Source organism: Castor canadensis, chromosome 13 (genome assembly GCF_047511655.1).
Source record: "Castor canadensis chromosome 13, mCasCan1.hap1v2, whole genome shotgun sequence".
NCBI classification, from domain to species: domain Eukaryota; kingdom Metazoa; phylum Chordata; class Mammalia; order Rodentia; family Castoridae; genus Castor; species Castor canadensis.
In genome coordinates, this window is record NC_133398.1 from 2,683,079 (window position 1) to 2,709,778 (window position 26,700).

General features: G+C 53.6%; 1 protein-coding gene across 2 annotated transcripts in view; it reads right to left on the bottom strand.

Moving 5' to 3' along the window:
* The window catches only part of Col5a1 (collagen type V alpha 1 chain), a 157,669-nt gene that overhangs the window by 65,575 nt on the left and 65,394 nt on the right, over window positions 1–26,700 (bottom strand). For both annotated transcript variants that reach the window (XM_074052867.1, XM_074052866.1), the window contains exons 6-20: window positions 25,531–25,668; window positions 24,478–24,714; window positions 23,350–23,523; window positions 22,925–22,981; window positions 19,083–19,124; window positions 18,856–18,918; window positions 11,641–11,715; window positions 10,250–10,342; window positions 8,770–8,826; window positions 7,604–7,657; window positions 7,267–7,320; window positions 5,016–5,069; window positions 3,601–3,654; window positions 2,305–2,358; window positions 734–778 (exon numbers count right to left, since the gene is read on the bottom strand). In XM_074052867.1, coding sequence (XP_073908968.1) covers window positions 734–778; window positions 2,305–2,358; window positions 3,601–3,654; window positions 5,016–5,069; window positions 7,267–7,320; window positions 7,604–7,657; window positions 8,770–8,826; window positions 10,250–10,342; window positions 11,641–11,715; window positions 18,856–18,918; window positions 19,083–19,124; window positions 22,925–22,981; window positions 23,350–23,523; window positions 24,478–24,714; window positions 25,531–25,668 — 1,251 coding nt within the window. The remainder of the gene's footprint in view (window positions 1–733; window positions 779–2,304; window positions 2,359–3,600; window positions 3,655–5,015; window positions 5,070–7,266; window positions 7,321–7,603; window positions 7,658–8,769; window positions 8,827–10,249; window positions 10,343–11,640; window positions 11,716–18,855; window positions 18,919–19,082; window positions 19,125–22,924; window positions 22,982–23,349; window positions 23,524–24,477; window positions 24,715–25,530; window positions 25,669–26,700) is intronic.

The following is a 26,700-nucleotide window of genomic DNA, read 5'->3' on the forward strand; positions in this document are numbered from 1 at the left end:
AGCATCGCCAGATGCGAACAGCTGCATGACTTGGGTAACAAAAAAAGAGGTTTCAGAGCCACAGTAAGTGAAAAGTAATTAATGCCTCTTTATCATTGAGGAAATTTGCTTTGAGCCTAAATACAAGTCCACTGAGGGAAAAGCATTTTTCCTGCTCAGGCTGAGACAGAGTGCTAGAGGGCTTCACTTTGGGAAAGTACAGTTGTCAGAACTTGAGCAAACTCAGGCTGATTTAGGCCCTGTGATGTCTCAGCACCACCATGGCTGCAATTTAGACATGGCTGCTGTGTGGACACCCAACATGTCTGCAGTTAAGATATACAACACGGCTGCTGTGTGGACACCCAACACGGCTGTAGTTTGGATATCCAGTGCCTCCGGGACTGCCATCATGCTGTGCCTAGGTGGTCAGTGTGACACCTGAATGCCACCACACTGTCCCTGGACACCTACCACGATAGGTATTCACTGTGCTGCCCCTGGCACCCATCACAACCCTCTAGGGCCCAGCTTCCTCCTGCAGGGAAGGCTGGTATGGACTCCGTGGAATCACCCAGCCATCTCATGTCCTTCCTCTTATCTTTCCTGAGGCAATGCTGGGGTTTATCTATGTCCTCAAGGCTTCTCTAATCTGTACTCTAAGTCAATCCCAGATCCTGTTCCAGAGGTGGCCTCCCTATGGACCCATCTCCCTACTGACCAAGCCCAGAATCCCACCCATTGGTGGACTTACAGGCTCCCCAGGCAGGCCCCTGGGCCCAACTTCTCCATCATCACCCTGTAGAACAGAAAAAAGCAGGATTTTAGGAACAGGTTGTGAGGCTAAACACCCAGGGACAATTTCCCTCTGCAGCACAGCAGGGTTCCCCAACTGGGCTTCTAGAGCTATGCAAATTTACTAGTCCCTGCACCAGCAGGAGAGGCCAATGTCTCACCCAGGGAGATGCACATGCACAGATGGGTGAAGGGAGAGGTGCTGAGAGGCTCACTCAGCTCACCAGCTACAGATGCATTCTGGGCCTTGCTTGATTACCCTCACGAGTGACAGAAACTGGGAAGGGAAGGTACCAGGGGAGAAGCATAGGAGCCCCTGGTCAGCCCCCAGGGAACCCAGTGTCTCTACCGGAGTCCTAAACAGCCTAGCAGCAAACAAAGAGCCTCTTCCTTCTGGCTCCAGATGGAACGCCTCCTTGATTCCACAGCTTTGCACCTGGGGCTGCTGGCCAGCACCTGCTCCTCATTGCACACCACTGCTGTCCTGCTTTCTCCACACAGGCAAGTACACACGCTCACATGCAATCTGCCTACACATGTGCTCCTGCACATGTACGTGTTACACATCCAAGTGCATATATGTAGGCTCACTATCATGCATATGTGCATACACATGGTACACTCACATGCATGCACACCCATGCATGTACACACTGTGTGAACAAGCCATGTGTGCACACACATGTGCCCCATGCATGCACACATTCACAAAGTCATGTGTGCACACAGAAATGCACACACATACATTTTCTCTGAATCAAGAAGCACAGGCACCTAGAAGGAGCCCTCTCTCCTTCCTCATCTTACAGCAGAAGGCACCCTGACCAGGTCAGTCTGAAAGCTGCTGAGAACAGAAAGGCCACTGTTGTCTGCAACTTCATGCCGACCATGCTCTCCCTGTTTCCCAGGGTTTCTTAAGCCTCCCTAAAGCAAAGAAAGTGATGGGTGCACAGACAGAGTGGTTCATGGATCCACAGTCACTCGTCTCCTCTGCCACAGCACAGGTGTGGTGTGGCCTAGAGAAGGCACCTGGCCTCCAGCCCTCACAAAGCTGCATGTGACGGTCACTGAGACCTCTGTGTGCAAGCTGAGAACTGACCCCAGCCCCTCCCACAAACTTGGAGAATGGCTTCCCTACTGGCTCTGGTCACACTCCCCACCTCCAGGGTTGAAGATAATTATTTCCTACGTGCCCCCACCCCTCAAGCCCTCACTGTCCTCCACACAGTGCCTTGCAAAGGCTGAGCTCCCTCAGCCTCCGGCGTCTCCTCCCACAGGATCCTGGGCACCTGCCTCCCGCAGTTAGAGTCACCCTTCTGAGACCCATGATGGCTGAAGGCTACTCCCGAGCCCTGTCCTCAGCAGGAAGGATAAAGTAAAGGAGCAAACAGTTTCATCTCAAAAGCCCGCAGCCAATTCCCCATGGTGACGGCCTTGCACCCTCAGGCTCCTCCTTCCCTCCCCCGCCAGGTGTCTCATCCCACCATGGTTGGCCCTGCGCTGCAGCTGCCAGTACCAAGGGAAACATACCCTTTCTCCATCATCTCCTGGAGGTCCCGGAGGGCCAGAAGGGCCAGGGTCACCCTAGGAAGTCAACAGGGTCAATGTTAGCCACTTCTGAGCAGGTCACACCCAGCGTGTCCCAAGCCCTGATCGCCTGTTCTCTAATTCTGATCTCATTCTGAAAATGTCCAGTCCTCCAAAGGTGGGTTTGGCCTGGGGAAGGGCTCTTCAGAGGCTAAGGGTGCTGAGCAGCTGGGCTGGTGGCTGGCTACAGAACCCTGCACCTGAGTCCCATCTGGATGGCATAATGGTAGCCAGGTCACCAGACTGAGGCCATGGACACGCAGGTACCCCAAGACACTGAGCAGAATCTGGGCCACCCTGGCCTAAATGGCCTGCATGAGGCAGGGGAAGAGCTGCCACCCTGAACTAAGAACCCCTTGGATCAGGGTTGGTCCACCTCGGGCAGCCTGCACCTTCAGGCCTCTCACAGTTGGCACTCAGTATGTGCACATCAGTCAAAAGTATGGGTGCTGACTCAGGGACCGCCTGGGGGCTGTGCACTCATTTTCATCCAGTAAATGGAGGACACAGGCACAGCCACTTTGGGTGAGTCCCAGCAGCCACTTCTCAGTGCATAGAGAACAGCAGGTACTTCTCCCTGGCAAGCATGCACACCGGTATGCATGCCTATGTGTTTAGCATGTGTGTGCCTATGTGTGTATGAATGTGTGCGCGTGCATGTGTGTGCATGCATGTCTGTGTTTGTCCCAAATGTGCCAAAATTGAAAAAAGTCATCAAAGAAATCTGCTTTAGAGAAAACAGGTCAGGGAGAGAATATCTGGCAAATCACAAAGAGCTGTCACATAGGATCCTCCCCAAAGCAGAGATGAGAAACCTAACACAGTATTGACCCTCAAGGCCTCCTTAATAGGGGTGACCCCTTGAGGCTGCTCCCAGAACCACTGCTTCAGTGCTGCAATGCCTTGGCAGCCAGGACTCTGGCTTTCTGGATTTCCCAAGGATGCAGCTGACTCCTTTGGCAATAAAGTGGATCCCAGAAAAAAGGACTCATCCCCTCCCACTTTGGCTCTTGAGAGGTTCTCTCCAGGCAAGCTGCAGACAAGAAGCCCATTCCTCTCAGCTGCCTCTCCCTCAAGAAAAGACCATTCCGGTTCCAGTTACCCAGAGCACGGCTTCCAGTGGTGACTACTTTGGAATGGAGGGGCCCCCACCCCAGATAAGGAACCTGAGGCTGGCGAAACTGCTCAAAAGTCTGGTTCTGTGCGCAGTACCCTTCTGACCTCCGTGGCAATACTCACCCTGTGGCCTTTCTCTCCTGGCAACCCAGCCAGACCATCGAAGCCACGGTCACCCTACATGGACAACAGAGAGCTGCATCAGATGACGACCACTGCACGGTTGGACACAGCAGTGACTGCTGTTCTTTGGGCTGTGTTTTGCACAGAACCTAGACCCACAGCCTTGGTGACCACTGCCTTCTCCCCACCCCTTCTCCCCAACATCAGCAGAAGGGAGAGGTGGCTACTATCTCTGAGCCACAGGCTGTGGTGTCCACAGACACACAGTATTTCAGGTGGCTCTGTGACATTAGCCCATCAGCATTTGTTCCAGATCTCTCCCAGCAGCAGGAAGGACCAGCAGAGCAGAGCCCACCTGTCTGCCCATGGCCTCTGATCCCAGAAGGCAGCCGCCCACTGCATGGCTCAGGCTCACGGGTGGACACCCTAGTATTGTGGCCCACAGATACCCTGGTTATTGGGCCAACCTTCCTTGTGTGTCTCTTGGGGCCCTGAAATGGCATCCTATCTCCTAGGTTGCTCAAGCCAGGCAGGGAAAAGTCAATGGTAGGACATTTTAGGCTTTCAATAATTTTGTTCAAAGAAGACTATAAATTATTGAGACAGATTCAATAAGCCTCTCTCCTCCTTTTGTCACCCCAGGTCACTGAGGATAGCAGTATCTCATTAGCTCAGGATTATAGGAAGCACTTCAGAGCTCAGCCATGCCAGTAAACGGGTGCACTAGACACCTGGCATTTCTTGATGACTTGGGCTCCATTCCCCTTCCAAATACAGCTGCTGTTCCCACTGTGGACTCCTCACTGGAGAAAGCTGGTACTGCCTCTAGCACTTCCCCTAGACATGGAATGACCCTCCCAGGAGCTCAGAAGGAAAATGAACCAGGCATGGGAGAGAAAGTTCACCCAAGGTCAGAAACAGGGGGATGGACACAGTAACTGTGGTGGGTTGGGGGTACAGCAACTGGTGCAGGTCTTGTTCATACACAGCGTGAGCCATTGTGCTCACCAAGAGACAATGTCTACTCACCCTACAATACCTGGGAGCCCAGATATCCCCGGTTTGGACAAGAGGACTCTTGAACCCATGGACTCAGGAGTTACTTGGCAACCTTAAGGTCACCCAGACCTTTGAGTATGTGGCTTGGTCACCTGGACATTTCCAAGTGGCTCTCACAATGGGATTCAATCACACCCTGCTTCACCACCCATGTGGAAAGAACAGATGGCCCCCTTAAGGAACTGTCATTCTCACTCATGTCATTCACCCAGCAACCCATCCTCACAGCATGTGCCAGAGGGACGAAGCCAAGGGAGTCATCACTTCCCCCACAGTCACAGTCATCGCACAATCAACATGACGACAGGGACGATGACACCCTCAGTACTGGACATCGGCATGGTGGGCACACCTACCTTGGGGCCTGTCTGTCCAGGCATGCCTCTTGCTCCATCACTTCCAGCCCGACCCTGGAACAGAGGAGGCAAACCATCAATACAAAAGGGCAGGCGGTTTACCATGTTCTCCAACAGTGGTGTCCATTAAACCAAGCTGAGGCTCCCACTGATGACACACCTGCCACAGGCCTTGGTCCAGTGTGTTCAGGCTGCTAGAAGGATACAGAGCTACAGCCCCAGGGATATGCCACACTGAAAACACAGTGCTGGTCTTGCAGGACCTTGCTGTCCTAACTACCAAAAGAAACTGATGCCAACTGCCCATCACTTGGAGAGGGTTCATACTCTGTCAGGCAGCCCAGGAGTAGGTAGCTCAAGCAGAGCTCTGCTGACATTGATGTAGCATGTGGTTCCATGCTACACCACATGGAAAAGAAACTGTGGAGAAGAGCAGACTCACACAGGAGAGGAAGAGGCATCTGGTGAGACCATCTGACTAAGGGAAGAGACTGAGCCCCAAGAGGAAAGGTCCCACTCAGACCATGCAGCAACCCAGAGGCAGTCTTCACGGTGAATGGGTCACCACAGCCAAGACTTGCAGCTATGAAAACAACCAAGGACAAGCCCTGATTGACCATGGGATGAAGGGCGGAGCCTGGACCTTCAGAATCACTGCAAAGGAAGAGGACAGTCTACAAGAGGACAGGGACTCAGCCACCTTACAAAACTGCACCAGCCCCCTCTTTCCCATTTCCTGTTGGCCCTAATTAAATGGGACCATTGCCCATGCACTTGCAGTCAGGCAGAGATAACATCTGGACAGGGCAGCCTTGTATCTCTACATGCAACAGGCAGCACTAGAGACCAGAGTACAAAGAAGAGAAGGATCCAAAGAGATCACAAGGAGATGGGCTGCCCCCCAGTCCCAGGGACAGGAAACAGGAAATGAAGAGCTTCATGGAAAGGATGAAAACGAGTCTCCAGAGAGGCACAGGGTAGAATGCTGGCCTGGGAGACACATGAACCAATCGGGGGCCTCCCTAAAATATGCAGGGGAAATTCATCAGGAGCGCTCTCAGGATTTCATAGCATATTGGCCCCCAAATACCCCAAAAGGACACACGCCTCGCAGGCTGTGCTAGCTCAGAACTCTAGGCCCTTGGGACAATAAGGGGCCACCAGCTTAGGGTGGCTTTCCTGCCACCCCTCTTGCCTTCTCCAGGCCAACTTTGGGGCATGCTGACTTCCTTAAAACCACAGGCAGATTTACAGCTCCAACATAATTTATAACTCACAGCTTGTTCTACTGTGACTCACAGCTTGTTCCCTATCTTCCCTTCTCAGGTTTTACCTGGCCCTGACTGGGAACATGCTAGTGACTCTTGACAGTGAGAATCTACAGACATACAAGAAGAACTAACGAGAAAAAAAATGCTCCTCAAATCAGATCCAAGGTAATTCTCCAGTTGTTGGGAAAGCCAAAAAATTTCAGAGCAGGATATTACAGTCTGGGACTCACGCAGCCCAGCCACTTCCCCGGCCACCTCACACCTGTGCCTGCATGGGCCACAGGAAGAAGTATGGCTTACGTAGTCACTCTCACTTCCAACCTACAGATCCCTCCCCAGTCAGGAGGGGCCATGACCACCAAGGATGACTTCTGTTGACCTTGGGTACTCAGAAGGCACAGCAGCAGATGGCAGGTCACGTACCCTGGGTGGGAAGGTTCAGTTGTTGGAGCACGATGGAGTTCAGAAGGATTTCCCTAGCTTGCCTGGAGGGCGTTCGTTGCTTATAACTATGTGCCCTCTTCTGGTAGCCAGGCTCCTAAGAAAACCAGCTCGTTCTATCCAGAGCAGCATTCCCAACAGGAAATCTCAGGAGGTGAGGAGAATGGTGGGCTACAGGGGCCTGGACTCGTCCCTGAAATTGGAACCATCTGTGGAGCCATGAGGCACCCCAAAGACACAGCTCTTGCTGCCTGAGAAATGGCTTTCGTTCCATGTTTGTTAAGCTAATGAATGCTCGCAGTGCAGAGGATAGAGGGCAGGACAGGAGAGCTCACTCCCAGACAAAGAGCATCCCTCCTGAGCAGTCACTGAAGATGTAGCCATGGAGATAGACATGCCCTTCAAACAGAGGAACATAACCTTCCCATAAGTGAGTCAGGTCACACCATGAAGCACTGAGGGGACAAGTCCTGCACAGATCCTCAACTGTGACTAAGCTACTGTTCCCAAGCCATATTCTCCCAGCACCAAATACTCACCCGTCTTCCAGGCTTCCCTGCCGGGCCGGGTGGGCCCTGCACACCTCGAGGGCCCTATGGGACAGAGAACAAATCGTTAGTGACATGTCCACCTTCTTCTGAGGAAAGAGCAAAGCCTTGTCCCTGTGCTCATCAGACTGGCCTGAGGCATCTTGGGAGCAGGGCACAGATGTGCTGCCCTGAGTGAGGGCTGGGGACCGACCACAGTCGGCTTGTTTGCCTGTAGACATCAGTCACTTCTCACCTGCTGTCAAATGACAATTCCCACATATTTCCTTGAAGAGATGCAGCAACCAGGATCCACCCTCCCAAGAGCAAAAATGAGACTACCACCTACCTGAGGCCCCATGTCTCCTGGTTCGCCCTTCAAACCTCCACTCCCAGGAGGACCCTAGAGAGACGGCACTGGGTTAGCATGTGGTCAGAGAAGGACACGAGGCAGATCAAAGCTCTCTGAGAGGCCCGGCAGACAATGCGTGTGGAGCAGGCAGAGCCTCGTCACAAGGCTGGCACATGGCTTTCAACGTATGCAGCCCAACCTGCTCACCTTGAGCAGACCAGAGGGAAGAACAGTAACATCTGGAGACAGGGTGAACCATGCAGATGTTCAGAGCTCTTCGAGTGGTGAACAAACCCCAGATGGGGTGCTCACAAGAGCCACAAAGTCATAGAGAGGTTTCTCTCTCCAGGACAGTCTTGGCTATGGTCCCTTACAGGCTTTAACTAGGGCAGAACATGCATGACCAGTGGGCCCAGTTAAAGGCAAGAGCTGCAGGGTGTGGGAGACTGGCCTGAGCCAGCTCGGATAGAGGGTTCTGAGCCCGGACCCTTGTGGTGGTGGCAGATGGCCAGTCAGCCAGAGGCCTCCATGGTTTCAACATCCTGTCTTCTTGTGAGTTCGTGTTCAGTGAGACCCCAGAGCCCAGCACTGTGCCTGACACTTAGCCAGCACCTCAGTGCATTCCCGGGTTGTGAGTGACCCAGGAGAGACCTAAGCCAAAGCTGCAGATCCTGCAGTTTGTCCCACAGGGGGTTACCTTTGACCCTGAGACTGTAAGGAAGAAGGGAGACCCCAATCCCATTCATGAAACAAAGTCCCAGCCAGCGGACGTGTGCCAGGCTCAGCCTCCGGGGATGTCCAGCAGGCCCCTGTCCCTAGAGGGGCCACCTCCACCCATGTGCCCTATGCTTTGTGATAAACGGCGGTGAGAGGAACCTGGCGGGAGTTCAAAGCTGAGGGTGGGCGTGGCCTCCCAGCCCTCCAGCTCCTCCAAAGACCTGCCCCACTCAAAACAGAGCACTTTATCCCAGGGACCCCTAGCTGCCCCTCCTCCACCTCACGAGGGGTTGAGGCATCATCTATCCCTGCTGGCTGCCAGCTGGGAATAGAGATACAGGATGGATACAGGATGTGCATGGCTGCACAGCACCCCGACCTCTGAGCACACATGCAGAGAGCCAGCCCCATCCCAGCACCTGGCCTCAGACCTGCCAACCACTCACCATGGGGCCGGGTCTCCCTGTAAGACCCATAGGGCCAGCTGGTCCCCTCAGCGCCAACTGCAAAGGAAAGAGAGATATGGTGAGAAATGGCCAATGGCAGCCGTGGCCTGATTTGCTGGCTCCTGACCCATGAGACATGGACAGGAAGGAAGGGGCAGCTAGGACAGACAAGAACCAGAAGCACTGCAAAGAAGGTCCAACCATTGGCTCTGCTCCTCTGGGCTCTCAGCATCCCCTCAGGTAAGCAAGGGAGCAGAGGAGGAAGCCGGTGGCACCAACCCCTTCCCCATGGACAGGGGCCCTCTTTCCTCTCCATCTTCCTCTCCAGCCTCCTAGGGAGGCCCTGTTCCCAGTCCCTGGTCCCTTGGGATGAAGGTGAATTGCAGCCCCCTTTGGCTCGAACCAGGGGAGCAGGATTTCCCTGGGAGCTCAGGCTGCATTCCAATCGCTCTTGAGAGACTGGGGGTATATTTGGGATGAGTGGGGAACCTCTACTACCCTGGGCTCTCCACCCAACACGTGACCCTGTGGTCGTGGTATCTACCTGCGAGCCTTCCCAAAGAACTGCTCTATTGTACTTCGGTGACACTTGCCCTCACCAGGTCATTTTACCTTTGGAAGACTCTTTCACATTATAAATTCATCTTATAAACCCATCACCCACTTGGCTTCAATGAAAATACACATGGATGAAAGGCCAGCCAGGCAGGCTCCAGTCAATAAATCCTGTCGCAGGTAACGGGTTTGTCAGGCTCCACTTTGCATCATTCAGGCAATTTGTTCTACAGCAACTGCTCAGTACTTAAACTGTGCTGCAATTATCCACGCGCATTCTGACCGTTAATGTCTACTCCGAGCTGTGCTGCAGCCACATAAATATTTCGCAAACAAGGAACTACTTGGCAGCTTCTTTGCATACTCCAGTAAGGATCCCCCAGCCCACCAACCCCATGGGGCAGCACCAGCTCCTATCCTGGGCACTCCACAATCTGGAGCCACATCCATTACAGATGCACTTCTGAAGGAACCCACTTCTAACAAGAGGCAAACACGCCTCTACAGGCCCTGCTCCTCGGGACCCTGGGCCCAAGGACTCTCTTCCAGGGAGCTTTTTTGCCCAGTTCCAGCCTAGGAAGCTGATGTGAGCAGCCAACTAACTCTTCCCAGAACCCCAAAGAGTGTCTCTCCCCACTCTTTCCTTGGTTCCAGGGGAGGACCTGGCACTGAAGCTGGTGTCTGCAAACAGGAGAAGGTGGACCCACTGGGTCAGACAAGCTACAGGGGCCCAGAGGCCTCCCCAATCCTGAGAAACTGTCAGAAAATTCTCTGTGTGCCCCAACTAGACACAGGGGACCTGAGCCTCCTGGGGCTCCTAACCTTGTCAGGCAAGCACACAGGCTCTGAACAGTCACCCGGTCACTAGGGCTCGGAGCTTTAGCCTGGAGCCTCCCCTCACCAACTCAGGACCCTAATTACTCACCCTGGCCTGCTGGAGGATGGCCTGGGCCTGGGATTCCTGGGCAGAGACCATGGGTCCCTTGGAGCCTGCATCACCACCACCTCCAAAACGGAACTGTAGGAACAAGAAGAGGGGTCACCCCAGGGTGCTGACATGGCGCCCACACTGATTCCAGGCTGAGGTGGAGCTCTCAGGCCTTAGGTGACACAGAGCCTCAGAGGGTCTGGTTCAGCATCATCCAGCCCCAAACCCTCCCATCACACACGGCTAGAGCTGCCCCCTGTCAACTGGGGATACCCCAAGGTCCTCCATGTGTTCATAAAAGCCCTTTTAGGCCTCTGCAGCTTCTCACCCTGAGGCCCCACAGCCCCTAGCTATCACAAAGAAAAGCCAAGGGCCAGGTGAATATGGCAGTGTCTAGAAGGTCCGGAAAGGACAAGCTTGGTTCTACACTGGGTCGCCCCATGTGTGACATCCATCTTGGGGCTACAACACAGATGGTACCTTTGTCAGGTGACCCCAGAAAAAGAGCCTGAGATCTGAACATTGTCTTCTTCAAGACCTGCCCCAGGAAGGGAAGTCTGCAATACCCTCCTTCCTCCTCTACACTGGCTGTCCTGAGGGCACAGCACACTCAGAAATGCACTTGAAAGTACACTCAGGGCTAAGACTCAGGAGGAGACCGAGGGGCTTATGTAGCCCCATCCACGCCCACCCCACCTTCTGCACTCCCTGCAGCCTGGGGAGGCTTCATCTGCCCAGACCCTCTCCCTGAGAGCACCTCTGGAGGGTCCCTAGCATAGCATGCTCTCCAGCAGTTAAACAGGAATTCAGGTCCCTTCATGGCCCCTGTAATCTATGGAAGGGATCCCAATGCTAGCAGCAGCAATGAGCAACTGCTAAAGGATGTGCTGTCCAGGGAACTCTGGGTCCTGGGAGCACAAGGCAGAGCTGGCTTTGAGCCACTGGGGAGCCTCAGGATCACTGTCTGTGATCTTATCACAGACACAGAGAACATGGGCCTGTGCCTCATCGTGACACATAACTGAGGTTTAAATACCAACACCAGTGGGAGACAGGATCCCCAATCCAGAAAGTTCTGGAATAAACCACTACAGCTACAAAAGATGACATTTGACCGAGGAGGTAGGTCACTTCCAAGGCAGCCCCTTGGTCCTCACCTGCTGACAAGCACCAGATGATTTTTAGGGAACCAGGAACTCCACATACCACCCCCTGGGCCCCCTCACTCTTGCCCACTCCACAAAGCTGTTCCTATTTCTCTTCCATGCCAATGAGAGGTTGCACTCGGGTTGGCCTCCCCTCCACGCTCCTGAGTCACTATGACATTCTGGATCCCCCTCCCAGGACCCACCTGCCTGCACTGCCCACCCCCACCCCGGGATCCTCACCGGCAGCATGAGCATAGTCCCGGGAGGGCCGGGCAGGCCATCAGCCCCAGGGAGACCTGGACGTCCAGGAGGACCCTGCAGACAAAGAGGGAAGGCAGCTGGTTAGAATACCATTAGGAACGGAGCTGGGTCACAGTATGAATGAAGGAGTGAAAAGACAGAGGAACCAGGCTGGGCATGCACAGAGCAATGAAAGACCCCATGGCTAAGAAAAGTACCAAAAGAAGGCAGAGGCATGACAGTGGAGTGAGAATCAGAAAAGGCTCTGGGCAGGAGAGTGGGGGCAGGGGATCCGAGTGGGATCCTGAGGAATTAAGAGAGGAAAGGTGGAAGACTGGAGTCTGGAGGTTGGGACAGGGTCCCTGTGTGGGCTCCTGCCAAGGCAGGATTACCCCATCAGCCTGCATATGGAACAGGAAATAAGATCTAGGACTCCCAGGCTGCCAGTGAGGTGCTCATCCTGGATCCAGCCCCACCAGCCCTGCCGGTGGCCACTGGGCTGGAAGACAGGACAGAGCACCCACTTGCTCACACAGACACAGGAGGAAGATGTGATCAGGATGGTCCAAGAACACAAGGCATCTCGAGCAACTTCAAGCACCCCCGAGTTCAGGAACACGGTTTTGGTCTGTGACACAGGACAGCCAGACAACCTTCCCCTGAGTGATTCTGGCAGACTTCATGACCACATGAGTGCAGAACATCTAAGCTGTTTTATTTTCCCACTAAAATCCCATCCCAAAGCTTTCTCACCAATGCAGGCAGACTTCATCTGGCTGGGGGCAGATGGAGTTTGTTCACTATCTGTGTAGCATTTAACTCCCCTCCTCCCATGGAAGACTCCAGTCCCCCTCAGTCCAATGGATGGGCACGGATTCCATCTTCAGAACCAGCCACAGATACACTCAGGTGTGTGTTTCCACAGCCTCAGGGGGGAACATGAGGTGGATCCCAGAATCCCAGCCAGAAAATCCATGGACCTGAGTAGTCACTATGGAGCTACCCAGACAGATGTGGAATTGCCTGGGCCCACCAGACCCTGCCTGCCTTCCTACAGTAGGTATCTTTTATCGCACAAGTTCATACTCTTGTGAAATGCTGCACTGTACAGGGAGTGACCAGTTGGAGGCCTCTTCCTCCTGCAGAAGTGACTAGGGCTGAAATCCCATGAGTGCTCAGAAGCACAGCTGGAAACACACACACGCATGCTACGAGCATGCACTTTGAACATGCCTGCCACTCCACAGGTGGCCATTCATGTTTAATGGGACTGTCCTTGCATAGTGCCCTGAGACTTGCTCTTTGTTCTCACTGCAGACCATGGCCTGTGTGTGTCACGGTCCTCACTCACTCCTGCAGTCTCCTGGGCACAGTGGGCTCCACATTTATTTCACCTGTCTTCGGCTGACACACTTGGATGGCTCCAGCTGTCAGGAAAAATGCCGTCACAGTGAGTACCCGCAGTGGACACATGCCGGGCAGGCCCCTGGATGCACAGCGGCCGGCTCAAGGGATTTATAGCACGTATGTTTTAATTGCTAATGGAGCCTCACCCACCATTTTGGAAAAAATTCTCAAGCTACAAAAATTCTATTTAAGAAAGCAAGCTCCAGGGCGGGGGATGGAGGTCAGTGGTAAAGCAGGTGACAAGTGTGTGCAAGGCCCTGAGTTCCATCCTGAGCAATGAAGAAAAGCACACACACACGCACAAAGATCCAGATCCAGAACACTTTGTGACCCAGGCTTCCTCATTAAAATCAAATGCTCATGGTGACCCAGCTCAGAACTGGTCACCAGCCAAACCTCCAATTTAATGCTTGGGGTTCATGTCTCCTAGGAATGACACATTGTCTCTGTGGCATATGGTGTATGCATGTGCACGTGCATATTGTGTATACATGAGCATGTAGGGGGCTGTGCTTTTGTATGCATGCATGTGCAGAGGTTGTTAATACGTGTGTGTGTGCAGGTGTGTGAACACGTGTGTGTGTACACACTCTCCCATTCTATGGTGCAGGGTGCTGGAGGCCAGAGGCACTCTGAGAGCCAACCCTTGTTCACTGCTCTCCACTTCCAAAGACCTCGCTTCAGGCCCTTTCTCCCACTCCTCCTAATCCACCACATTGGCTGTGAGAGCAGTTTCCTCTCAAAATGGAAGCCACAACCCCCAAGAATGTAGAGCTGGTGAACCAGGATAAAGTGGAGGCCCTGGAAGAAAGAGACAGCGTGGAGGAGAAAAGAAAGGATGCCTGCCCTGTGAATCCTTCCAGATGGAAACCTGACACATGCCCTGTACATCTCTAACCTGAACTTGTGCTTACAATTGCTTGAAAACCCACCAGCAGCCCACACCAAGTGCCACAGTCCTGACACAAAGGCTGGGCCCCAGCTGGAAGGTAAGCTACATCTCAAAGTCACCTTTCCATTCTTGGTGACACTGAACACAGACTGACATGGCTCTCACCTATTGCACGGCCAATGTCAGACCCTGAGGGGACATGCCAGCAAGCTGATGCAGATCCCATAGGGACTTTACTCAGCGCTGGCCAGGGGTTAAGATAAAACTAGAACTATTGCCTGGTCCTCACTCTATGTCAGCATGTGTTTCTCTGTATCAATTCATCAGCTGCCCCCAAGTCAATGCCCTTGGTCCCACGAGGATATTCTGCAAGCCCTGGCCTAGAAGGGCCCTCTGTGCCTCACCTATACCAGGTGATGATGCAACTAAGATGACCAGGACTAAGAAATCAGTGGTGTCTAACAGGGACTCTTCCTAAGGACGTCCCAGCATCTTCTGCACACAGAGGCCGTGACAGGGATCAGATGCCTTGCAAGTCACCTCTGCTGCCACTGCAGACTCATACCCTGAAATTGAGCCTCACAGGGAGCACAAACCCTTCCAGGCTGAGGTATGGGCCAAAGCAGAAACCAGAGAAGTCTACCCCTTTGTCTCTGATGATAGCGACAGGATTGGGAAGCCCAGACCAGAACAGCCTTTGCTGAGATGGTTCTGCTTGCTCTCAGACAGACTCAGAGAAGGGGATGGCAGGGCATTCAGCTTCCTAGAGCCTCACATGCACGTGGTATTCATCAGGCCCTGCTGCCAACCCACACAGTCACAGCAATGCTCTTGGTGGTCACTTCCAGATCCGTGCAGAACATGTGCATGGCCATGTGTAGTGGGCGGAACAGAGGCTCCTGTACAAGGTATATTCATGTCCCAGAACCTGGGAACGACCTGACTTGGAAAAAGGTCACTGCAGATGCAATTAAGTTAAGGATCCTGAGATGTGCTCATCCCAGGTTAAGGCAACCCCTAAATCCAAGGGCAAGTCCACGTAAAAGAGATAGGGAGACAGAGACACAAGAGGGAAATAGAGGAGAGGCAGAGATGGAGTGGCATAGCCACTGATCACAGGAGCGTGGTCACAGCCCCCGGACTTCAGAACTGGGAGAGAAGGAATTTCTGTTTTAAGCCCCACGTTTGTGGGAATTTGTTGGGGTAGACCTGGGAAGTGGACTCAGGATTTGTTTACTGGGCAAGGATTTCCTGAGCCCCTTCCAAGCACTAGATCCCTCCAGCTCCTTCCAAAACAGAGGCCTTCCCATAGCAGAAGGCCTAAGACGGCACCCATCCACCAAGATTAGTGACCAGGAAACCCACAGGCAGGTCTCTACCTGCTGACCACCAAGGACAATGGCTCTCAGAAAGCCCAGCAGGCCTAGGGGCCACATAATGAGCACCTGCTCTAGCATGCATGGTCATTTCCAAGCATGGAACTTCAAGAACAGCCCACAGCCACACAGTCCAGTTGCAGCACACATGTCCCAGGCCCCAGCTTGGGAGTTTTGCTCACTGTCCCTCTGTTCTACGTACCGTGGGCATTCTCTCTCCCCTACCTCTCCATGAGCAATGGGGTTTCTTCGTGTATCAAATGCACACACTCAAATGGATCTTGTTCCATATGCTGGGGGAGACCCACCCATCCCACAGGACTTCTGAAAAGGCATCTAAAGCCTGGACCATGCCCACCAGTGGTCTCAAGGGACAGCTGGGGTTCACTGGAGACCAGCCTGCTGGGAACAGCCTTCCAGGAGCAGTTGGCCCTCTCTGCAGGGCCAGCACTTTGGAATGAACCCAGACCAGGTGCACATGTGTGTATATGTGCATGAATATATAGATGTGTGTATGCCTTGCTGCACACACCTGTGTATGTATGTGTGCATATTGTGTGTGCATGCATGAGTGTGTCTGTGTGTACATGCATGTGTGTGCATGTATATACCAAGTGTGTTGGTGTCTGTGTGTACATGCCTGTATATATTGTGTGCATGTATGTAGGTCTGTGTGCATGAGTATGCAAGCACATGTATGTACTGTGTGCGTGCACATGTGTGCACACATTTCTTGTGTGTAGTTGGGTCTGTGCACATTGTATGTGCATGCATGTTTGTGTATGCTGTGTGTGCACTGTGTGTGCATATACTTCATGTGTGTGTGTGTGTGTGTGTGTGTCTGAGGTTGTGTGGGGGTGTGCTGCCCTGGAGAGCTCTGCCGTCATATCTGGACACTTCTGAGCACAGAGACTGGACCGGCTGCTGTGCACCACGAGGCTGGGTGATGTGACAGATGAGCCCATGCTGTCTCCTACCTCCCCGCACTAGCCCTCCAGTGCTGTGCTGCACCTGCCCACTCATGGAACCCTCTCAGTCAGGAAATAGTGAGTGACCAGCCTGTGTCTGTACCCCTGCTGGGCACCAGTCCAGCAGGCCAGGGTCAGTGATGGCATACAGGGTACAGCCTGAGGCCAGTACTGGGAAGCAACACAAGCACCTATTAGGCACCTGTCAATCACACTTCCTAGCATGAAAGGTGGTAACTGATATTCCTTAGGGCATGGCTTGCAAACTTCTTTTTGCTGTACTGGGGTTTTTCAACTGAGTTTTGTGCTTGCTAGGCAAGCATTCTACCCTTTGAGTCACACTCCCAGTCCTTTTTTCTTTAGTTATTTTGCAAACAGGGTCGCACATTTTCCCCCAGGGCCAGCAGGACCACAGTCCTCCTACCTACACTTCCTACATAGCTGGGATGACAGGTATGTACCACCACGTCTGGCTTATTGGTTTTTGCTGGAGGGAGGGGAGTGCTCAAACTGTGAACCTCCAGATCTCTGCCTCCTGATTACAGCTAGCACAAGTCACAAAGCCAGGCCTGTTTACAAACATTTTTAAGGCAAAGAAAATGTGTTCAAACAAAATCCCACAGGGAAGACCAGTCCAGGAAGCACAAAAGGGGAAGGGCCGAGCCCCTGCCAAATGGGAGCGTGGGCTGGTCAGACAGCTGGGCGGAAACTGCCAGGCTGCTTCTGTGAGAAGTGCCCCTGGAGGTCCAAGTGGCAGAAGCCAGGCAACACCACCAGCACGGGCTCAGGAGTCAATTATGTGGAGGTAAAGGTTGACGTTCCAGAGACTGCACTCTCCAGTGACTGCTGAGCTGCAGGGGTGATTTAGCCACGGCACCCAGAAAAACGCAGTCCAGCCCACATCACATCAGCTCATCCTCAGAGCTGCCTTAAAACTCAAGAATGTACTAGTTTTGGCCTAACACTGGGGGTGCGGGATGCCACTGAGCAGTACAGAGCTCTTCCCTACCCTCCAGGCCTCTCCATACAGGCTGGAGGCTGGTGGGTATGGGTCTCACTACCAACAGCTCTGGAAATCCAGGGAAGGAGGACTGAGCTGTCCCCCCAACCACTTGCCCAAGGAGCCCTGGGTAGGGCTCAATAAAGAAACATAGCTCAGCATCCCACAAGAATGGATCACCAGGAAGGTTTGCACAGGCCGTGTCAGCTTGCAAATGTGCAGCTCCAATGATTTTAGACCCACCAACATCCCAGGATGGCCAAAAGAGTCCACACCTTTGAAAATGTTGCTGAGTGTAACAGAAACCAGCTCTGACAGAGAAAAAGCCCTGGTCCCAGTCCCAGAGAGAATGCAGCAGCTTCCTGGACTCTGGTTTTCTCCTGAGTTCAGCGTAAGAGTAGAGCACCAGTCTGTGCACCAGGAGATCTGCACTTGCTCCAGCACTGCCTCCATCCCCAGGGGCATTAGCAAGTGCCCTGCCTACCCTGCATGTTCTACTAATGAAGGGAAACTGGTCTCTCTCCACTCCACACAAGAGCAGGAAAGGACTCGAGAAGCAGGCAACAGAGAGGTGGAATGGAAGATCAGTCAGGGAGTGCAGCCTAAAGGGAGCATGAGAGAGTCAGAGACAGAAGCGAACACAGGGTCCAGTCCAGTGGCACCAGGACTGGGACTGTGGCATCCACTCAGGGTGCAGGACATAGGACACCTGCCCCAATAAGATGTCAGAGGACACACTGTGCAGGCCACTTACAGCCCCCAGCCACAGATGCCCACAGAATGCCCACCAGGTGCAGGGTACAGAGGAAAGGACACAAGGAGATACAGATGGGAGGAAAAAGCCCATCTTCCAGTTAGGAAGAAAAGGCCCAAACAGGTCACATTAAACAGCAGGAATTAATTAGCAAAGGCCTTAGAAATGCTGTAGGGTTGGTAGGGCTGAGCAGTGGAGATCCTGATCACACAGATAAGGATATTCATTAGGTCAGCAGGAAAAACAAAAACAAAAAAAAGAAACAACAACAACAACAAAAAAAAGAGTACCACAAGGCTGCAATACTCCAAAGAGCCACCAGGTGTCAGAAGGAGCTCGTGGGCCGGGGCATGGCTGGCCTCCCTCCTGGGACACACCCAGAACAAGCCTCCCCAGTGGCTGCATTTTCCACAGGAGTGGCTGGAGGGGAGCAGGGAATAAGGTTCTAGGTCGTCTGGCTGCACTTGGGACACAGAAAGTGCCGGAGCCCTTCAATGCTGATTAACGTTGTCCTTTTCACACTAGCGCAGGGCACTGTCACAGGCTGCCTCTGGCCCTGGCTGGGTCCCACACTTCGAGACGCTGCCGGTATCCGGCACAGGGTCAACCACGTAAGGATCTGAGGTGGGTGGGTGGTGTTAGAGGTAGCTGGGGCAAAGGACAACTGGAAGAAGGAATCAAAGTGCCTATTGTCATCTCTGTCTTGAGGAACAACACAGGACACAGAGCAGGAAGGACACGCAGACAAGCCCGGGATGAGGGATGCGCAGACAGCCACACAGAGTGCACAGTCTCGGGGAACTGAGCCAACCTCTTACCCTTTCTCCAGGGTCACCCACTTGGCCAGTGGGACCTGTGGATCCAGGAGGTCCCGGAAGACCCTAGAATTAAAAGTAAAAGCAAGACAAAGTTAAGGACGGGGCCACAGGGAGGGGCCCCATTCCCATCCAGCTAAGCAAGGGCTGAGGCAGGACCAGGGGACAGAACCGGTGTCACCCCCCCAGGCCCTCCCTCTAGTCGTGTGAAAATAAAATCTGACACTCACAGCAGGACCTTCTGGGCCAGGTGGCCCCTCCATGAGCATGCCCTGCAGAAACAGAGAGGAGTCAGAGACCACACCCCCAGGCCAGGTTCCCAGGCCCTGTGGGGGAGGGGTGGCCTCGGAGCTGGATGGACAACAGGCCACAGATTTAGACTTCCTGACCCGCAGGTCAGCTCTTGTCCTCATGTGCTCATGGGAGCATGTGTCTGAGGTGGGGACAGCAATGACCGTCCTCCTCACATTCCAAGGTACAAGGACAAGCCTTGGTCAGTGGTCAGGAGCTGACAGACTCCCCTCAAGCACAGCTTCAAGGGAAGCACCCTAAGATGCCAAAGTGAGAGAAAGCTCAGACCACCAACCCCACTCAGACTGTCTGCCCATGGGATGTCCAAGCAGGTTGCAGGCCCTGGCCCACCTGAGTAGCCAGTCATTTCAGGAAGGAAAGAGGAAAGAGGCCCCCAGGCTGAGGCTGCAGATGGAGAGCTCTCAGGCCTGGTGCGGTGGCCGGGAGCCCCAATGCCCACAGGTGGGAGATACCTCCTCCCAAGTACCAGTAGCCACCCAGAGCCTTGCCAAGTCCACCTGGCCCACAGCCACCTTCCTCCCCATCCTTTGCCTCTCTAGGCCCAGACCCACCCTGCCTCCAGCTCCCTGGGCCTCCTGCCCCTCTGAGAGCCCCCTGGTCAAGAGGAGCTTCCTGCTCTGGGCCCTGAATTTCCAGCCCCCTTCCCGGACTCCTTTATTCACTGCTAACCTGAACAGGACATCATTCCCCACCCTGAATGTCCTTTGTCCCATGCCCACTTCAGGGAGTGTCCCAAAGGGAAAGGTCTCTGCCCTGGCAGGGCTGGTTCCTGGAGTCTTGGGGCCATGCTCTTGGGGACCTCCCAGGCTGGCTGCACTTACTTACCACCCAGGTCAGCCACATGCAGGTTAATGACAAGCTGTGACCTCCCCATCCGTTCTTGGGACTAAAGGAATGGAGTGAAAGGGCTGACAACCTTGGCCCTGGGGTGGATCCTCCCTCTGGTCCAACCAGAGGACCAAAGGAAAATAGGAATGGCTTCCCTGTAGGGTTAACCAGGGCCACTGTGTCCTGGATGTGTCTTTGAAGTCACCTGACCCTCTTGTCAAACCTAGGCGTGCTCTGGATAAGTGACAAGACCTACCTAGTCAGAAGCACGTGGGCACCAGCAGGTGTGGGCACCAGGCCAGGGTGGAAGGGGAGAGACACACCCAGCCAGGAGGCTACAGACCCTGCGGCCACCCTGTGGCTGGGAAGTTGCAGGCTGTGTTTACTCAGATGTGTGCTCAGAGAAACATTTGTGTGTATGATGGACACAGAGCTCATCCAAACGTCCTCACTGTCCCAGCTTCTTCCCCTCTCCCCTCTGACAGGCAGCTGAGAGGGCTCAGGAACTAAGCGGGGACTAAGTGAGGAGCCACTGGTCCTCACAAGGCCCGGGGGATGGCAGCTGTCTTCTCAGACACACATGCTTTTGTTTTGGGGACCTGGGGCAGTACTGGCCAGGGTCTCATAAGAAGCCAACGCTCGATCATCCCAGGTCAGCTTGGAAAGGAAGCCAAGATGGCTGGTGAATAAGCCAGGCAGAGGGACGCTGGAGCTTTCCCAGGTCTGACCTGGGACCCTAAGAGGCCGGCTGGCTCTATTCACACCTGGCCCTCCCACTGCCAGCCCCAAAACGCGTCGGTGGCAGGGAACTATAATAGAAGCAGTCATTGTAGCTAATCATAGAGTTTTATGTGCTGGCAATTTGCCAGTCTATTCTAGGGACTATCGCATACACACAAAAGAAAAGAAAGAACGTGAGCTGGTGGTCAATTTGCTTGATTGCGATAACCACTTCACTGTGTAGGTCATCGAGGTAAGTACATCAAACATCACGGCGTTTGTCACCTTAAATGTATACAATTAAATAATAAACACATGAAATAAAAGATGTCAGACTGCTGAACTCAAAACAAGTCTTTTTTGTTTTCTTTTGTGTTTTCTAGGACAGGACTCCCTATGGAGCCCAGGCTGCCTTGAATTCCTAATCTTCCTGCCTCAGTCATCCCTGTCCTCCAGTGCTGGCATTATAGAGTGCACCACTGCTGCCAGCTTCAAAACAATTTTTAATAGAGGTACAGATTTTTAAAATAATAATAAGCCAGGAAAAGTAGAGCTGATTGGTTGGTGCTCCCAATAGATGCCTACTGGGTGTGGAGTGGGGGGGGCATCGAATTGGGACTTCCTGGTCCCGGAGCCCAGTATAGGCCAAGCCCCAAAACATTAGTGGCTCTGTCTCCTCAGTTAGGTGGAATCCATCCTTTTATGAAACCCCTGGTATTGCTGGCAAATTTGAAGAGCCAGAGGAGGGAGAAAAACCTGCCACTACCTGGCCTGGATGTAGACAGGAGAAACTGGCTCTGTGCACTCAAACTGCAGTGAGCCCTGTCCCCTAGGAGATCCAGTGGGGCAGATGTGGGAAGAGAGGGGACATCAGCCAGCCCCCACTCTCCCTGACCCCAGCACAGGGCCGAGGAGGTGGGAGCAGTCTCCCAGGCCCTGGACATCTGTTTATATGCAGCTACGACTCGGAGGACATCTGGCAAGGTTTGGGGTTGATAATTCCAACTGTTTACATGATCTCTCCAGGGGACTGGCCAAAGGCCCTGTGGACACTGAAGGGGTTGGGGGTTGGGGTTGGGAAGAAGCAAATGCCAGGCAGGAGGCAGGGGGACAGAGCCCTTCCTTAACTGCCTCCAGATGGTTTGTGCCATCCCAGCAAAGAGGAGCTGGGTTTTCTAGCGATGCAACATTTGGGTTGGATTGTCTCTCTCTTAGCCCTGTCCTCTGGTCTACCCTGTCCACTGCCCACTTCCAAAGACCCACCCCCTCAACAGGATCCTCTCCTCATCAACACCCACTATCATAGCTGAGGCATCACATCCTGACAGCCAGCTCACAGAAGGTTTAATCAAAGGTGTCAGCCCAGCCTGTCCCACAGAGCCTTGGACACCTACCCTTTCTTATGGTCGGTCCCGTTTTCTTCTGCCATGTGCAGAGCTGGCAACCCAGCTGGGCTGATCACACAGCTTTGCCCTCTAGGGATCAAGGTCCTAACCTTAGCATATCTGAGGCCCCGGGGAGAACTTGGGGGCTCCCAAGTAGGCCACAGCACCTGGAGGAATGAGGTCCTCCCAGCATTCGACAGCTCCCCTCCCCCAAGCTCATGGCTCCAAGAAAGGCATGGCGAACAGCCTCTGCACCACCTTGACACGCTTAACTTACCTAGGATCCCTTTGCCGCACAGCTGAACTTTACTCAACTGGAATATTAGCAGCCTGTTCTACTTAATTCCCTGACATGGCTTCATAGTCTTCCGTATTTCAACAGTTGCAGCACACAGACTCCAAACGCTTGCATAATAGGCACGGAGAGACCAAGCCCTTGGCTGACTGCCCTGCCCTGCCCTGCGGTGTCTGCCAGGTGTTGACACTAAGCCTGTGATCCTCATCCCCTCACTTCAGAAGCACCCTGTTCTCCTTCTCAGGTTCCCTTTTATCAAGGTGAAACTGAGATAAAGAAGTGCTCAGACTCTCCTCGTCCTCTGCAGCCTGGCAGGTCTTGCACACACCTCTCAGCACCTCAACCAAGCTAGAGGACATTTCCCCACGCCGGGGCCTTTCCCAAGTCTCTCCCATGCATTGATGAGGAATCTATGAGGACAGGAGCTCCCAGAGTGGCCCCAGACAGATGCCCCTCAGATTGGATCACTCTCTACATGGACCCCAAACAGCAGACACCCCGTTTCAGAGAAATGATGAGAAAACATCCTTACTGGCTCGATGATCGCTGGTTCTCCCTTCTGACCTTTCTCGCCCCGTGGTCCTCCAATCTGTGGGTGATAAGATGCAGAAGAGAGAGGAGAGGGGATAGAAAGTCCTTGTCACATAAAGCTTACACAACCTAACAAACAAAGACATCTTCTCCAGACAGGAAGAATAAGGGTGATAAGGCAGGGGAGCCCGAAAGTCAATCAAGTACTGATGAAGGAACAGAAGACCAGGGAGAGGCTAGGCATGTACCCCAGACAGTCATGCTGCAGAGCTCCAACTTACCAAACCGTCTGAGAACCCAAGGGAACTTTAGAAAATAAATCTGTGGAGATGGCTGAACCACTGCCAGTGCTCACAGAGGTCCAGGTAGGTGGCTCCTGCCCCACCAGTCCACCGGCTCCCACCCACAGCACAGATGGCACCTCACCCCCTCATAGATGGTGTCCTGGTTTGCCGGCATGCCTGGCCCGATCTCTGATGGGGAGGCGCTGGAGTCTGGGTCATAGTAAGGGTCATAGTAGTTCTCATCCAGGTTCTTGATGGTTTCCTCAGTGAACTCGCCCTCCAGGTCATCCCTCCCTTCCTCTGGAGATGGAGCCGGCTGCAGAGGGAGGGGCAGGAGCAGCAAAGTCACCTGTGGAGTGCAGCTACATGGACAGGACATCTCTCCCCATAGACACTGTGCCTGGTACTTCCAAGACATTGCACCCAGCAGCTCCCTGCCACAGAACACCTGGAGCTGGAGGCCAGAGGGGTGGAGAAGCCCCTAGAGCCCCTCTCCACACCTCTCAATCACCACAGGGATGATCATCCAAGCCTACGCAAGGGACCAGACCAAGCTAGGGCAGGGCCAGGCTACAGCACCCCTCACTAGCCATGCCGCACACCTGGTGACTCTATGTTCCGGATGGACCTTCTGGAACTGTGTGTCCTCTCTGGCAGTCAAGAATTAGGCACCATAGAAAGGCTATTTGAGCATTCGCTTTATGCCATGTGCTGGGTAAAACTCCACCCGAAGTTGAAAACCCCAGCAACCAAGAAGCAGCATTGTCAGAACAAATGAGAACACTGAGCTCAAATAGGAGAGGTAACTTTCCAAGGTCACAGGCAGAGCTCCAAGGTAGAAACCAAGGCAGCAATTTCAAGCCAGCCTGACTGATATGAAGCCCACCGTCTTCACCAACATTTCCCAGCCTCAGGTTTGTCTGTCCTTGTCTGCTCACAGGGAAGACTCTGTCTATAAGCAGGGTCCTCCTTATGAAATCTCCACCTGAACCCCAAGGAATCTGAAGGGCCAGGACCATTCCACCCATTTTGCAGGAGAAAAATCAGCACAGATAACTCAGCAAGCCAGAGTTTCCAAAAGACAAACAGGAATGCCATCCCTAGGGAATATGTAACACAGCCCACTGCAGAGGGCCTGGGCAGGGGGGAGCAACTCAAGAACACCCAAGGTGAGAATCAGAGAACGCAAGGGAGCTCAGGAGTCCTGGCCCGCTAGCCATGGCCTTGCTGCACCCCCTTGACCCTGCCAAAGAGGAGGGAAGGAAATTACATTGGAGGAGTTGGAGGTGACCATGGTGGTGGTGGGGACCTCAACCCCGGAGTCAGGGTTGCTGGGCTGGTCAGGGTTCTCTGCACCCTCGCCATAGTTGGGGTCCTCATATGGGGACGGTGTATAGTAGTCATCGATGGGAACATAGTCATAGTCCCCGATACCAAGATCCTCCTTCCCAGCCGTCTCACTGGTCTCAGGCACCGTTGGGGCTTCTGTGGGGGGCTGGGTCAGCTCCTGGGGACCAAGGGCAGAGAGCAGCAGAGTTAGGGTCCAGCCTCAGGATTTCTCATGCGCTCCAGGACAAGCATCTCTGCAGCACGAAGGTGAGCAGAGCCTGGATGTAGAACCCCACAGAGGCCTGTGGACTTGGGGAGCAGGGCCCTCAGTCCATGCCAGGAAGGCAGAGCTGGAGGGAAGAAAAGGTGGCCCAGTGCATGGGCCTCCAGCCATACCGTGAAGACCACCCCATGGCCTACCAGTGTCAACACTGTGAACCATGTCTCAAGGTTTATAAAAGTGCAGAATGTTCCAGACCCTTCAATCAATACAAGACTTGTCTTCCTTTGCCTGGACGACACTCACCCACCCATGCACACTCTCTCATGGCCCTCCCTGTCCATCACTGAGCCCAGTGCTGAGGATGTAACAACCATGCATACACCACGTGCAGAGAGGACAGTTACTGCCACCAATCCGCAGATGGCAACATGACCCAGAGCCTAGGGACCTGAAACCCAGGTTTATCCTGGCACCTGCCCAAGGCCATGCAGCTGGTGAACAAAGTGTGGTCTAGAAGCCGGTGCCCAGCCACACAATGAGGACAGCCCTCCTTTACACTCCATCTCTCTGTGGACAGCCTTTTCTCGGCACTCTTGTGAGCACACAAGAGTGACTCTGGTCACAGTCATGGGAAGCCTCCTCCCTTCCCTCCAAAATCAGCCTTGACCTTACACTGAGCACAGCCTCACCCTCCTTGCACCATGGCCTTAAGGGACCAGGAGCTAGCCTGGCACAAACCCAACTCAGCCCAGACCCCGCCTCAGCCCAGACCTCGGGAATCTCCGTGGTTTCTCTCGCGGCTTCCACTGGCTTCTTGGTGGAGGTGGGCTCCTTCCCCAGGTCTTCAGGATCTTCATAATAGGGATACTCATAATAATAGGTGTCACCTTCGCCCTCTCCTTCTGGGTACTGAAAGTCAATTGGTGGCCACATGAGGAAGGAGAGACACTGTGAAAGCACCTTGCTACACTTCACCCTCAGAGTGTATACCACAGAGCACTGCCCAGCCCTAGGCATGAACCTGTCTGAAAGTCTGTGGATGGGGCTGTTCCCTCTGTAGTCCCCTCGAAAGCTGAGCCAGCCCAGAACAAAATCCAGGAAGGTGACAGGGTTGGAGTGGGGGCTTGAGCAGAAGTCAGAGAAAGCTGAAGCCAAAAAGGTGTGGACCAGAGCTAGTCCTGGATGCAGCAGCAAGTTCCTGATAGCCCCAAAACCCAAACCCCAGAGAGAGACCCAATGAGGGGGACTTCATAGTGGCAGGGGAGCAGCTCTGCCCTCAGAAACATGTCCTCATCAGGAAGAAGGGGCTTGGCCTGGCTGCAGCTCCATCCAGCCCTGCTCTCAGGGTTACTGAGGTGCATCTGGGCCATGAAAGCCTGTGTCTGGCTAGTGGTGAAGAAGGGAGGCTGAAGGAAAAATAGAGTAGAATGCAATGTGACTGAAAAAATGCGAGCCAAATTTGACCAAGGGTAGGACAGGATCTTCATATGTAAGTGCCAGGAAGAACTGAGATGAAATAAACCAAGGTGCTACACCTGGGGGCAGGTGGGTGAGAAAGGCTGACTGAGGACCACAGTGGACCACAGTAAGAGGGACAAAGATGCCTCATCCCACAAACAGTCAGGATAGGCCATCCTTCAGAGTAGCAAACACTCTGGGAATCAGAGGACCAGCCAATCTGCACTAAACAGCCTAAGTGCAAGTTTCAGGTGGCCCCACAGAGTCATAGAGCCCCACAGAGACCACGGCCAAGGGTGAGATTGTCTGGCTGCATTTATGTAGGGACATGTTTGAAGGGTTAAGAGGGAGGGTGCCAACATTGCCCCCGAGAGAGGCCACATCATTTAGAGAAGTACTGTTGGGTAAACTGAGTCAGGTATTCCACAGTTCATCTCCTGGGCTCATTCACTTCCTCACCCAGGATTTTTTTAAAACAGGGCT